General features: G+C 35.4%; 1 protein-coding gene across 2 annotated transcripts in view; it reads left to right on the top strand.

Moving 5' to 3' along the window:
• LOC5568583 (putative inorganic phosphate cotransporter) overlaps window positions 1–15,808 on the top strand; it is a 74,933-nt gene extending 59,125 nt beyond the window's left edge. For both annotated transcript variants that reach the window (XM_001652362.2, XM_021855872.1), the window contains 2 exons: window positions 14,209–14,583; window positions 14,651–15,808. In XM_001652362.2, coding sequence (XP_001652412.2) covers window positions 14,209–14,583; window positions 14,651–14,917 — 642 coding nt within the window. In that variant the 3' untranslated portion in view covers window positions 14,918–15,808. The remainder of the gene's footprint in view (window positions 1–14,208; window positions 14,584–14,650) is intronic.
• The last annotated feature ends 204 nt before the right edge of the window (window positions 15,809–16,012 follow it).

Here is a 16,012-nt window from a genome sequence, read left to right as displayed (position 1 = left end):
AAATCCCATCCAAATCCAATCCAAATTCAATCCAAATCCTATTCAAATCTAACCCAATCCGAATCCAAAACCAATCCAACCTCAATATAAATCCAATCCAAATCCCAACCCAATCCAAATCCAAGTCCAATCCAAATTCAATTCAAATAAAAAATAAATCTAATCAAAGTCCAATTCAATATATTTTTTTAAAGCGTTACGTCAATCTTTACTCGCTTCTTCAAATGCTACCAATATCTTTACAATCAAAAATCCACGTGGCTCAAAGTTTATCGCCATTTTGTTTAGTGCTTCATTATGTTTCAAGTTTGACGTTTAAGTAAAAACTAACCTTCAACCCGAAACCAGAATACTCACCGTGCGGAAGCGTTCACTCTGCCATTGTCGTGACCATTTGACCAGAGTCCTCTAACTCTTCGGATAAAATCATCCGCCACGGAAAGCACGTGTGGTCGCGCAAACGTTCGCCAGCAGAATGATTTGTCATTGTTGTCCACTGCGGCCAGTGTTGCCACATATCTATCTGTACCGGAGGCTCAAAAATCGTTTTCAGCTGTACCCGAGATTCAAAAAAACTTTATCGCACCCAACATATTGCTGAAAAAAATCCTAAAAATCCTAGTTTATTTTGAAACTTAACATATTTTTTAGAAATAGAATAACTTATTAAGGAAGAAGGAGGAATATTTTCAATGCATGGATGGTGTTTCTCTTTCATATATTTATGAGCTGATCGATTTCCAAGATTATGGATAACACTGCCCATGAGTTCTGCAAATGATGTGAGTAAGAAAAATGTTTTTATTGTTTTATAACTTAAAAAGTGAATGACTTGTAAGAGTTTGGCCTTCAAATTCGATTTCAGGGGCCACGATTTTAGTAATTAAGGCCATTTTCAGTAATGCCCATCATTGTTTACTTGAGTGATCAATGTTACCCCATATCAGCTGAATCAAAAAATCTCACAAAACATTTTTTTAAACATGCTTAAATCTTTCAGAAAACGAAATACAGTATGTAGTTACGAGCGATGGATGCCAGTACTTGTTTTAAAAATATGAAACTTGCCATATTTGCATTTCCAAGTGAAAGTTTTAATAAATATCCATAAAACTGATCAATGTTACCCCGGATTACAAAAAGCGTCAATAGGGTCCTAAAATGTTTAATAAAATCTTGTTTTTATTCAATAACACGAAAGAGCATGTTCTTGCAACTGTTTTAGCATTTTTTTCCCGCTCAAATAACTGCTATATCATATTTAAAATTAAATTAAAAAAAAAAGTCCAAATATGAACCTTGACACTTTTGATTATGTTTGGCGTGCACTTAGTCGACGAAAACGCCACAGGGGTTATAGTGCTTACACTGAGGTTGTTCCTGTCTGACATTTTGGAATGGACACGCAAAACAAAATACACCCAAAATTAGAGTTTAAAGCAAGGGGTGTGCCAAATCTCAAAAATCAGAAAAAAATGTTTATTTGGCCGTAAACCAATGAAAAGCATTTAATGTACCGTACAGAATCTGTACCAAAAAGTATCAGAAAATCTGTACCTTGGCAGATAAATCTGTACTTGTGGCAACACTGACTGCGGCTTAGAACCTTCGAACACGAGTTCGTTTCCGATAAACGCGTTCGTGTCTCTCTTCGTGTTTTTCGATTCGTGTTCTACCAACGCGTGGTTTCATCTTTACCCGAACACAATTGAATCTTTTACATTACTGGGATATTTTGGAATGTTATCAAACAATCTTTTTATTGTTTTGTCTCTTTTTTCCGAATTCACTACAAATCATTTATATACTACAGTCTGTATTACAGGTCCATAGACAATTTTTTAGTTTCAAGTCAGACAAGCTCACGATAGAACCTGAAATACCATTTAAAGAACGATCATTACAACTGAAGTTACGTCTTCCAATGTAAGCCTATATGCTATTTCAGCACTAAACCATAAAAGTAAGATCTTTCAAAAATTTGACCTGATGATGAACAATGAATATACCGTGCACCCCCGTTAATTTGAACGGTACCTCATGCAAACCATCGGGGTTCATTTTTAATTTGAACATCTAGTCACCCTGGAAACGTGTTTCTGGTTACCTCTTTCACTGTTTTGTTTTGATTCTGCGTTCCGTTCTACAGCGTTCCATCTCACTTCACTCCGTTCCATGAGCTAAATGACGTTTGACGTTTTTAATCTGAACGACGTGCAAATTAGCGGGGTACAGATTAAAAAGTGTTCAGATTAAATGTGGTCAAACCAACGGGGGTACCCGGTATTGCTAAAGTAAGAATTCCCTTGATTTCTTTGGTCTGAAAGTTTGTTCAAATTCGCAAGCATTGAACTATCAAAATGTATTTGTTGAATTTCTAGGGCAAAGTCTCACAGAGGAACTTTTTATTTTGAATCTTTTGGTGGACTTTCTGGAGTAGTTTACACGATTCGAAATATTCTTGAATAGGTACCTGGCCATGTGGATCTTCTCCATCGTGTTTCTAATGATTTAGTTCATTTCAAGTCATTAAATTATGTTCAAATATTTGTTCGAGTGACTCAGGTCTGGTGCTTTGGATTTTCAAATGATTAAGAAAACAGATAATCGAGACAGATACGCTATATGCTAAAGTGTTTCAGGTCTGTTATACTTCAATTTAAGTAATTCATGTCAGATTTACTTCATACACAAGTGATTCAAGTCTGATTCACTTTATATTCAAGTGATTCACGTGATTCAGGCCTGAATTACTTCATATTCAAGTACAGTCGACTCTCCACATCTCGATGTTCTACATCTCGATATCTCTCCCTATGTCGATGAAAACAAATTAGGAGTGCAAAATGACGCCGATAGGCGACAGTAATTCAGGTCTGATTCAATTCGAGTTTAAGTTATTTATTTTTGTTTAACTCCATTTTTCCTGTGATAAATGTCTTCCAAGCAGTTTAGGACTGGTTAAATTCATTTTCTAATTATTCAGGACTGATTCACTTCATGTTCAAAAAAATTGAAGAGTGATCACTTCATTTTCAAGAGATTCTGGGTTGGTCCACTTAGATTTTAGAAAATCTTTTCTGATTCACCTCATAATTAAGTGATTCAGGTCTGACATCATATTCAAGAGGTTCAGGTCTGATTGGGTCTGATTCATTTCATATTCCAGCGATTTAGTCCTGATCAACTTCATTTACTAGTGATTCAGGTCTAAATGATTGGATATTCAAGACTCCGATTTAACTCGCTTGAAATCTTTAGTTTTATTTGATCACTAGCGGCATCAAGCGATTTTTTTAATTGAAAGGTCTGCTTTCTTTTCATCCGAAGCAACTTCGAGTTTTCTAATTCATGTAGATCACAAGAAGGACTTGCTTGAAATGCTCATTTTTATATGCTTACTAGTGCAACCTAGCGACAGAACTAAACTGCTTTCGGATGTCCTCGACTGGGTTATGAGATAGATGCTTATTTTATATGCTCACTAACGCCACCTAGTGGCAAAACTTAGAACCATACCGTTTCCTTATCCAATGTCCTCGTCTTTCTGAACAACTTTGCCGAAGACTCGAATTTTCTATCTCATGTGGATCACAAGATAGAGCTTGCTTGAAATATTCAATTTTACATGCGTACTAACACCACCTAGCGGCAAAATTTTGAACTAAACTGTCTGTCTTCCGAATGTACTTGACTTTCTAAACAACTTTGCTGAGGACTCGAACTTTCTATCTCATGTGGGTCAAAAGAAAGTTCAATTTTACATGCTCACTAACACCACCTAGCGGCAAAATTGCAAACCAATCTGTCTTATTCCGAATGACCTTGATATTTTGAACAACTTTGCCGAAGACTCGAACATTGTACCTCACGTGAATCAAAAGATAGAAGATGCTTAAAATGCTCAATTTGACTTGTTTACTAGCGCCACCTAGCGGCAAAATTAGAACTGTTTGCCTTCCGGATGTCCTTGATCCAATGAACAACTTTGCTAAAGACCACTTCTTTGCAAACCATAAGAATCTCGAGATATAGCTATGTATATTTACCTATTTTGAGGTGATGCTAAACTTTTTCGGGGGGTGATTCAACGTTCAACTAAGTGTTGCAATACTTATTTTAGTCCGTATTTATGACGGGTAGTGTATGTATGTTATAAGCTGATAAAAAATAAACAGCTCGTCTTTTTTTACCGTTCAAAGAACGAGCATTCAAATTCAAAATATTTAAAAAATATTTAGATCCATTTGAGAAATTCAATCAGAATTTGATTAGTTACACCAACTGATTCTGCCATAGTGTTAGTTCTGAACATTGCATTAATCATCTAATTCAATTGTTCAGTTGAAAAATTAAAATCAGAATGTGGCATGTACCTATAAATAGGTACACTTCTGATGATTTTCTGTTGATGAAGAGACGGAATAGAAGTTACTTGCGGTGACATAAGCATGGGTATTTCCTGGGAGGGAGAAACCAATACAAAATTTCTGTACGTCATAGTGAGCCGAGATTCCGCTGTCACGAACTGTCACTGTGAGCCCAGATCTCAAACATTGGACTAACATGGAAAAAGCGCGTAACTGATTAAAACACATTTTCGCATTTCATCAAAAGTGACAAAAATTGAATGAAAATCAATTCATGCACATAATGCAAGTAATGTCACGTGAGCACCTTTCAACTGATTGAATATAAAGCATTGAAAAACGCATCGTTTTACTTTTTTCATTGAAAATTAATATTTATTGCATATAAAACTGTGGCCCTTTTTTCATGTTTGTCAGGAAAGATCGAAAGTACACAACAGAAGAAAACTAGCGGTTTTCCTCAAGCCTGCCTTGATTGTTGTTGACAAGCTGGAGTTATCTTGCGGTTCGAACAAACGTTGTTCTATATTTCGTGTGTAGTATCGGTGCCTCCCTCTCAGGGTATTTCCATTTGATTTGAACCAATTCCCGTAGAAAGAAAATTTGAAGAGGAGGAACTAAAATTATCTGCGACATCAATGCCACAGGAATTTCGTTGGGTATTTTCATTCAAATTTAAAAGATTCGAACGTCAACCTGACGGAAGAAAATTAGCTTGTGAATAAGCATGATTATAAATTACCTGATGGGTATGGTATTTGTTGGAGATTCTGTCTGGGGAAACCTGGCTACGATAACCATTCGTCTGTCTGGTGTGAGCCTCAACGATTCATTTGCGCGAAAGGCAATCCCAAAAGTTAGACTTATGAATGCCCCCGCATTGTCATTTGTGCATACAAACTTTTTGGTATCTTCCTTTACATGACAGACGTCGTTAGCGTGAGAAGAACCTCATGCATTTAGCATCCCTGTGGCAATGTTTGGTACCATAACCCTACTTTTAGCACCGACGGCACTGAGTAGGGTTGTGGAAATTTTCTCCAGGCTTTCGGAAATGTTCTCATGTCACAAGGGAATCGATCTAAAAGCATTGGCGTAGCTAGGATTTTTTTCTGGAGGGGCCTAGGGGGGGCCTAGCAAATACTTGTGTTACCGAAGTAATATCGGTCGCAATAATCACGATTTTCACAAATTTCGTAGTTTTTATAGATTTGTATCGATTTCATTTATATCTTATTTTGTCTCATTTCGCGGCATATCAGTCATATTTGTAATTTTCAATTATCGCTACGAAAAAGATTCATTCTTGTTGTATCCAGTCAAAAATCTATAAATAATACAAGCATAAAGCTCAAAGGATTGTCTTTTGTGTTTCTTCTTTGATCTTTCCAGGTATTCAATGATGTGCTTTGAAGAGTTTCCTCTGAGAATTCCTACGGGAATTTATTCATGAATTATGTTCGTATCGTAATTTCGGGTGAAATTGATCATTTTTATCGGTTTTCCTTGTCTATTTTCAATAATGCTGACAATGCCAAACAAATAAGTATATGAAAACAAGTACAATGGTGAGGTTCATTGGCTCGTATACCGAAATTTTAATGTGATTTTCATCTCTAAAATAATAAATCGGGGTGTTCAATTTCGGGGTGAAATTGATCACCTGTCAATACGATTGTTGTTAGTTTTTAAAACATCTCTGCATACTGAACATGAGTTCTCTGAATCCGAATATGCTTGCCAAATTTTAAGCAATACAATATTCATAGAAATAATGAATGATTAAATTTGAAGAATTACGCGGAAAACGCCTAAATGTAGGCAATTTCCCAAGGAATTTTATGATATCGAACAGAAATTCAATTATTTCAAACAAATGAGCAATTTGGTACAAGTTTTGATGATGAAATCTGGCTTGGGAATATATTTTAAGCATCCTTACAAATTTTTAAGTTTATACCATGTTCAAAACCTTGTTTAGAACAAGAAGTTTATGGATGTTTGTCAATACTGCACCATTCACAATTTTGAAATTTTGCGTTATTTTCATATAAATAAACATTCTATAACGCTAAAAACATCACTGCACACAATTCGACATTAGTTCCGACAAACAACGTTCATTCACTGCAGGTTACATTGATATTTATGCTGCATTAGGAAGAAAGAAAATCGTGTGGCACGGTGATCAATTTCACCCTACTGATCAATTTGACCCGAATTTACGGTACTTTTCAGTGCTTTTTAAAGAACTCCTTTACTAGTTTTCATTGTTCGTCCTAGGATTCCCCAAGAGAATCATTCTCAGACTTTTGAAATCTCATCAGAAAATTTCTCGAAGAACCTCTATCGAACTGCTTAAAAAATCGTTTGAAGAATCCGCTTGAGAATGCATTACAAATTATTTGAATAATTTCTCCTGGAAGGTCTTCTAGGTACACATTACATATAAATTACATTTGTTAGTTTAAAGTATCCTCCTGTGTTCATTATTAACTTGTTTAGGATTTCTCCAAAATATAGAACAAAAAAATATAGGATTCTCACCAAAAATGACTTCGCAATCACCAAGCAAGGATTCATTCCACGATTTCTTCAGAGAGTTTGCCAACAGTTTTTCCAACTTTACTTTTGAATTTCTTTCTAAGGTTTCTCTATAGAATTGTTTGAAAAATTGTAGCTAAATTATCCAGACATCCTGCAAAAATATTAATTGACTCTCCCTGGTGTTACTTAAAGGATTGCTTGCAATATTCCACAGAAATTTCATGAGCAATTTAAAAGAATTCAATTGGGAAATATTATTCGTGATTGCTCGGAGAAGCTCTCCGCAATTAATCCGTTTTTTCACAGATAATTTTTTTTTATTTATTTAAAATCAAGGTGCAACATCTCGCATTCCTTTAAAAGTCTCTCGAAATATGCCTAACTAAGCAATACTTTCAAAAACTCTTACGTGAAAACAATAAAAAAATCCCGAGTAATTTGTTCAGAGATTTCTTAGAGAATTATATTATTGTTTCTCGTAGATTCTTCTGAAAAATGACCAAAGATTCATATAAGCATTTTCCAGAGCTATTTGCTTTAAAACCGCACTAACGATTCTTTTGGGGTATAAATAGAATAAATTTTTCACCAGATTCACTAAGCACTTGCAATTCATTCTTGAACTTCTCAAAAAAAAAATCTCCAGAAGTTCCATCAAGTATTCTTTCAGGTTCTAGAAATAACTCATTTGTTTTTGCGAATATAAATCTCAGGACTCTTCCATAAAAAAAACATACAAATTTAAACACTCTCCATTTTTTGGTTCAAAAACTAGTCCTGGAATAACTTAATATTGTTTAGGGATACTATATAAATTCCTCTATGAATCACTCCATATCAGATTTCTAAAGAAACGAAAGGTTTAAAATAACTTTGTTGGTAAGTTTTTGAATAATTGCAGCTTAAATATAATTCGGAAAAATCACTGAATTCCTGTCATAAAATTTAAGAATTTCTAAAACATGTTAACAATGTATCTCACAGAAAAGCTTAAGTGGTTCTTGTATGATTTACTACATAAAATCGTGTTCTTTTTCGACGTCTTTTATAATAGAAAATGATCCGTGTTAAAACGTATGGAATTTTTACTGAAAGTATTTGTAACTACAATCTAATATAATATTTAGTATGAACTCTGAAGATTTATGATACTACACACTCAATCTGTTCGATAAAAATAACTGGGTTATTGAACTACCGAAAAAGTCAGTAAACTAAAAAAAATGTCAGAAATCGAAAAACAGAGATTTTTTACTGAAATTTGCAGAGAGCTTTCTTTTTATATCATATATTTATAAAAAATATTTGAAATTAGAAATTTGCTTTTCAATTACGCGTGGCGACAGTTTTCATTTTACTGACTTTTTCGGTAGTTCCAAAACCCAGTAAAATTTTACCGACCCCAGTAATTTAATCCAAGTGTGTATCGAACCCATTTTTTTTCCTACAACTAAAAATTCCAAACAAACTTTTTTGAAGGTTTTATTATCGACTATTTTGTTGTACAGTAGAAGTTTAACGCGAAAATGTAAGATTCTCATTTAAATCTTAGTGGAAACTTTTGCATTACTTTGAAAATTTGTTGAGGAATTCCTGACGGATTTTCAGGAATCAGAAACCATACGCATAAAAATTCTGTAATTTTTCAAAACTTGTATAATTAACCTCTTTTAGATTTTTAAAAACGTTGCTTCTTGGAGTACGGTAAGATTTTTGTTATGCGTTATGCGAAGGAAGGAAAAACAACAAAATGTTGAAGCAAGTCGAACAATAGATGGGCAATGGTACAATGTAAGATAATTTATAATATTTTCTCTACATGTTAATTACAGGATAGTAAAAATTGCTCTAATGGATTAACAAATAAGACAAATTTCTCAAGGTTAATCAGAATCATCTTTAGAAATTATCCTTAAAAGCTATCCTTCCTTGATTTATGGTTTTCTAGAATTCTGCCAGAAAGCCTCTAAAAATTCCGCTTTCGTATCGCACACAAATTTAATGCAAGAACCAATTTCTAAAGAAGTGTTTTAAGGAAAACCAATAAAAAATTCTTTCTGAATATCCTAATAATGTTACCTCTTCCCAGTTATTTTGCTACCCGACTTCTCTACCGCTATGCTAATTTCGGAAGCAAAATTTTCCTGGGGGTTTTCAACAAATTTCCTCTAAAGATTCGAGGGCAAGTGACATTTCAAAAACATTTTTTACAATTCTTGAAATATCCGGGGACTTGAACCAAAATTTCTAAAATAGAAAACATAGAACACTTTTTGACGCAATTTGTGAAATATTTTGGAAATATTTCTTAAGGACTTTTGATGAAATTTGCGGAAGAATTTGTAATACATTTTTTTTCTGGAAAACTATTTAAAGGAATTCAAAGAAGCATTTCTAATAGAACTTTCAGTGAAATATCTCTGAATTAGATTTGGCAGAATTAATGATTTTTTGGAGGAATTGCGAGTGAAAACTGAACTTTTGAAAGATAGAGTAACATTTTTAAGGTAAATCTGCGAACATTTTCCGAAATCAATTTGATAATAAAAAGTAGACCACTCCTATGGATGTCCACCAGGATGAATTCGCTTTGAAAGTATGAACAAGTCCCACAATATTACTTGACTAATTTCGAAATGATTTGCCAAAGTTCTGAAGCCACCCTTAAAGATTTCTTGAGGTATTCGATTAAACTAAAATTTTATAATGCATGTCGAAAAGATTTTTAAAAAATTGAGTTACAAATCTGTTGAGTATTAATCATATAATTTTGGAAAAAAAATCTTTCTTGAAAAAATAAAGTTCAAGCAATAAATTTATTCATGCAAAACTACTTAAAAATTTGAATCAAAATCAAAGAGAGCTATGGCCACTATGGTCGATTTTGTTACATTTTTTTTTTTTGAAAAATTCCTATAGTAACTTTGACTATTTTTTCAATTATATTTTTCGGACATTATACGAGCTGAAGTTAATGCATGGATTTCTTTAGTGGGTTCTCATAAGGGAAATCATCATCACCACACCACGGTGCTCCAATTACCGTTATTATCAAATAAAATATACCATTCAAACGGCAGTCAGCAGTTGATTCCTTACGTTGTTCTGCACCTCTGGGCCGATTTTGAAAAAAATCCTTAGACAGAATTTTGAGTTACGCCCTTTTGAAGTTTATATGATAGAAATCACACGAAATATGCCATTTTTACTTGTTTAAACAAAGAGATTATACAAAAAAATGTAGTTTTGATTTTTTATCTGGTTTTAGATATTGAAAAATATTTTCATAAAAAAAATTCTAGACCGACATTTGAAAAGGGCCAATGCTATGTTAAGTTATTACTTATCAACCAATACACGAACAATTATATCTAACAATCTAACGCCTGATAGTGATTTTAGGAAATTGTCCAAAGCATTCAAATATGAATGAATAATTCTTGGACAGGATATGCAGATACGCCCTTTTGAAGTGTATGGAAAGAATATTGCATGGTGAATTACGTTTCATCTATAATCAACAGTTAGGTGCATGCATAATCATTACACCTCTGCGGTTGTTCTTATTTCATTCAATTTAGCAAGTCGCACAAAATTTACACGTACACATATTGTCTAGATTGACATTATAAAAGGGCCAAAGTATGATAATATAAATATATACACATCAATAAAGCTGAACATCAAAGTTGATCGCATCACTCGAACATAACATATCTGTATCTACATAATTCTATATTCAACATTCTATTCAATTCTATATAATTCTTTTCTATTCTAATTTGTTCTATTCTATTCAATTCTACTCTACTTAAATTTATTCTATTCTGGTCCACCCTACTTGTTCTTATACATATTTTTACAAATGCCAATGTTGTAATCAACAACTGCGCGCAAAAGAATTGAACGATACATTTTCGATGTTTGTTCGACTTTATAGCGCTGACAGGTCTGTGAAACAGTGCTATGCACAGACTCCGACGCCAGCTCATTATGTCAGCCTAGTCCTCGACCAGTTGCATTGCAGAAGTCTTTTACATTAAACATGGTGATATGATATTTAGAAGATTTTGTCAGACTCTGCTCTTCCCAGCTCTCGACAAACTTGTTCAAATTACCTTTAAAACGAGGATCCAGCTCAAATGAAAAGCATTTAATACAAAATGCTTAAGTTCCTTAAAATACATAAAAACTATCATATATAAGTTGAAACCCTTATTTGGACTTACTGTGAAATAATAATTCAAATCTTCATTTTTATGGATCATATGAGAAGCACGCATTAGGAGTCAGAAACTGTGAATAGCAATTTTTTAAAGAGCTGGGAGCGCTAAAAAGCCGTACAAATGTCGAAAGAGTACCGTTCCAATCTTTTGCGCGCAGTTGTTAATTTTTACAGTGTCCATTTGTAAAAATATGTATAAGAACAAGTAGGGTTGATCAGAGTAGAATAAATTTAAGTAGAGTATAATTGAATAGAATAGAACAGATTAGAATAGAAGTACAGTTGTGTTCAGAAAAATAGTAGTGAAAGCCGATTTTCACACAAAATGCTCAACTTTGGCATGCTGTAACTTTGTTTCCATATGAGCAATCGACATGAAATTTTGGCAGTGAACTACAAATATGCTCAATTTTACTATCACAAAATTTGAAAATTTGCACACTACCGGCTAAAAAGTTAAACACCAGGTGAAAACGCTCAAAAAAATAGTAGTTTTTCTTTTGTAAATTTTTGTTCAGCAACAGTTTTATGAAAAATTGGCTTGTTCATACATATATAGCTTGGGTGGAAATGGTTGAAACGATGAGTATAGAAAAATTCAAAAACTCAAAATACAGCAGATATTTGAATTATTAAAACTACTATTATTTTGTGATAATGAAATTGAGTACATTTGTAGTTCACTGCCAAAATTTCATGCCGATTGCTCATATGGAAACGAAGTTACAGCATGCCAAAGTTGAGCATTTTGTATGAAAATCGGCTTTCACTACTATTATTCTGAACACAACTGTATGTTTGTATGAATATATAATATAGATAAAGATAATTGATGTTCGAGTGTTTCGGTGATACAGTCATTATTCAGCTATATTGAAATGTGTATATTTCAATTATTTTTAGGTCCTTTTACAATGTCAGTATAGACAACATGTGTTCGTGTAAAATTGGAATCGTTCAAATATTACGTAGCGAGGAGGTTCGGTAGTGTAACGGTTCATACATTTTCCATACAAAAGCTGTAACGTGGGGCAAGAAAGGGGGTCTCAAATTGGAAAATTCTGCGTTACATTTGAATACAATTTGAATCATTACTTCTATGCAACTTGCTAAATTGAATGAAATAAGAACAACCGCAAAAGTGTAATGATTATGTATGCATCTAGCTAACCGTTGATTACAGATGGAGCAGAATCCACCATATCCCATATTCTATATTCTTTCCATACATTTCAAAAGGGCGTATCTGCATATCCTGTCCAAGAATTTTTCATACAAATTTGAATGCTTTGGACAATTTCCTAAAATCACTATCAGGCGTTAGATTGTTAGATATAATTGTTCGTGTATTGGTTGATAAGAAATAACTAAACATAGCATTGGCCCTTTTCAAATGTCGGTCTAGAAATTTTTATGAAAATATTTTTCAATATCTAAAACCATATAAAAAATTAAAACTACAAAATTTCATTATAATCTCTTTGTTAAAACTAGTTAAAGTGGCATATTTCGTGTGATTTCTATCATATAAATTTCAAAAGGGCGTAACTCAACATTCTGACTAAGGATTTTTTCAAAAATCGGCCCAGAGGTGCAGAACAGCGTAAGGAATCAACAGCTGACTGCCGTTTGAATGTTATATTTTTTTTTTGATAATAACGGTAATTGGAGCACCGTGCACACACCTCGAGCAGGGTATCCTCCCAAAACATGAGAAATCAGAATGCAGTGCTGCTCTATACTGAAACAGAATTGATTCAGAAAAAAAAAAACAAATTTTTGGAATCAAACTTCCACTTTTTTATACCACGGTATTTTTTGCAATGGATACGTCGAAAAATTGCGCTTACCGCATATAACAAGAAGCTAGTTCTAACAGTACCAATCGATCGACGGATAAGCTTTCGGTTGTCATGTGATTCACCAAAGTCAGAACCACCACGCTGATGCTGTATAAGACAAGCGAGGTTTTCTCGCTACATCATAAAATAACGTAACTACTGAAGAAATGTTTGTCAACAACAAAAGTCATGTAAATTGATTCAGAAAATTTTGCTGCATGTTAAATTGTTTGTTTGTTTTATTGATTTTTTAATTTTATTATCATCAAAAATTCTGGGGGGGCCTGGATGGTTCTGGAGGGGGCCAGGCCCCCCTGGCCCCCCCTGTTCCTACGCCAATGTTTAAAAGTGAACTAAATAATATTCTTGAGAAAACCCTTTCCGACGAATGCCGAACGATGGGTTCTCTTTTTCACACTGATAACTTGGACTGGGGAAAATCCAAGTAAATCATTTATTACATTTTTGATCTCTTCAGGTGACTTATAGTCACTTGAAAGACCTTTCAAGACGACTTTGAACAAACGTTCAGTTTTGTCGTCATAAGTCGTCAAAAACATGTGCTTCTTCTCTTCACGATGTTCGAGAATAAGTTAGCGATCTTCAAGAGTTTCCAGCAAAATGTGACAATCTCCTTTCTTTGCGATTTGTAAGGAAACCTTGATTCCCCTAATGGAGGTCAAGATCTCCCACCTAAATCTTCCAAATTCGGAACAACTGATCAAGATTGGCGGCGCTCTTTGTTTCCTCACTTGAATCAAAGAGCCTCAGCTACAGGCTGCTTCGATTTGATGTTTTCCAAATTTATCTAAAACATATAACTGATTGCTCATTTCGATGCAATTATCAACATTATCCATTTCGCCCTTGAAAGAAAGTTCGCGTTCCGGAGAAACGTCCTTTCTTCAATTCTTGTCACGTTTAGTGACAGTTTTAAACCCCACTTTTTTGGAAGAAAGTTGTGAATTCAGAGATTCACCCTTCTTTTTGTTTGTAGTTGCAACCATGTTTAGTGAAATACGAAAGAAAACGTGACATTCTAAGAGGGTTTTACCCAAGACGGTGTCCAAGATGGATTACCACTGCTAGCTTTCACTAACGGGTCCAACGAAAAATCGAAGGCACGGGTCCATAGTCCCTTCAATGTCTAGATATTGAGAGGAGATTTTAGTTCTATTTTGATAGTAAGTAACGAACCTCTCGTATTCTTCCATACTAATTTCAGAACGGAACCCTCTCGGCCCTGCCCTACCTGGCCATGTGGATCTTCTCGATCGGAGTCGGCTGGGTGGCCGATTGGATGCTGACCTCGGGTCGCTTCACGCACACCCTCACCCGCAAGATCTCGAACAGCATCGGTCAGTATGGGCCGGCGATTGCGCTCATCATCGCTTCCTACACCGGCTGTAACCGGGCGCTGACGGTGGCCATCCTGACCATCGGTGTCGGCTTCAACGGTGGCATCTACGCCGGTTTCAAAATCAACCATCTGGACCTGACACCCCGGTATGCAGGTATCCTGATGGCCTTCACCAACTGTTCCGCTAATCTAGCTGGTCTATTAGCTCCGATTGCAGCTGGTAACATCATCGAAGGCAAGGTAAGTTGAACCCTGACAATCTCAAACAAATTCAATTGACTAATTGTGGCCATTCTCCCACTTCCAGCCCACCATTGCTCAGTGGCGAATCGTGTTCGTGATTGCAGCGTGCGTGTACATCTTCACCGCGACGTTCTACAACATCTTCGCGTCCGGCACGCGGCAACCGTGGGACAATCCGGATAACGACGAACCTCAAAAGCCCGTCTCAATCGAAGCTCCGGCCTACGAGAACGGTCACAGTAATATTGCCAACGGCACGACGACGACGAATGGCACGAATGGCACGACGACGACGTACCGAGCGAATAACGCAGCCGAACAGAGGCAGTAACCTTCCTTACGGAACGTCCCATTGTACGTTCCGCTCTGATTCTAGGCTGTTGTAGGATAGGAATTCCCTCGGTTTAAGAAAGACACTAGGCAATAACGTTTTCGATACAGTAACTCACTCCTAGAAGAAAAAGAAGAAGTAAAAACTCACGATCACGATTACTCCTGCCTATCCACCACTATCACCCACTATTTCCCCTTCTTACTATCCTTATTCGATGCTTTACTCTAAATTAACCTCTTAATTAGGTTACTCTGTTTTGATATTCTTGTACATTTACTTGTTATCATAATTAGCGAGTGATTTTCTAGATAAGGTCATTAACACGATTACCCGGTTTTGATTGATTGTTGAGTGATGATGGGTCTGCCTGGAGCAGTGACTGGGCCGAACCGAACAGAAGAAAAGACTTGTACTAGGAAAATATTCGAAGAAGAAGAAGAAGCCAACTACCCTCCATTTCCGGAGGGCGGACACGATTTTAGAAAGCACGTCAGATGTTTTAAATCTTTGAAAAAGAATTAGATTACATAGATCGTCGTTGACCATTCAATTCCACGCAGTGCCACGTAGCGAAAGAAGGTTGTGCCATGCCCCCCAAAAAGCATGGAATCGAAAACTGGTGATTTATTTTTTGTCGTTATAACACAAAACACAACTAGCAAAGCATATACAATTTACTGTATAGTCAAATATATTATTAGAGAGGAAAAAATGAAAGCGAAACAAAACATCATATATTTTTCTACTTTGTACATATTTAAGCGAATGTCAGCGAGCGCAATCCAACATCCGTCATTCGTTCTCTTTTCGAGATGATAATAAAAACGATAATAATCAAACAAATACTGGTCGAGATACACCTCGTGAAGCCAGCTTTGAGAAACAAAAGGCAAAAGTGCATTTTTATTCTCACACATGCAGCAGCAGCAATGTGTGATCTCCGGTAGTAAATATGTCACAGCCGCACAGAGCACATACCCTTGCGGATTTCTGCCTCTTATCGGCCAAATTCGCGTCCGCTAATCTTGAGCGTTGATGACAGATGACAGAAACCGGGCAGCGGATGCGATGCGGATGGAATCCAGTCGGGTG

This window comes from Aedes aegypti, chromosome 3 (genome assembly GCF_002204515.2).
Source record: "Aedes aegypti strain LVP_AGWG chromosome 3, AaegL5.0 Primary Assembly, whole genome shotgun sequence".
In the NCBI taxonomy this organism is placed as follows: domain Eukaryota; kingdom Metazoa; phylum Arthropoda; class Insecta; order Diptera; family Culicidae; genus Aedes; species Aedes aegypti.
The sequence above is the reverse complement of the archived record's forward strand: the minus strand, read 5'-3'. Positions and strand labels throughout refer to the sequence as shown.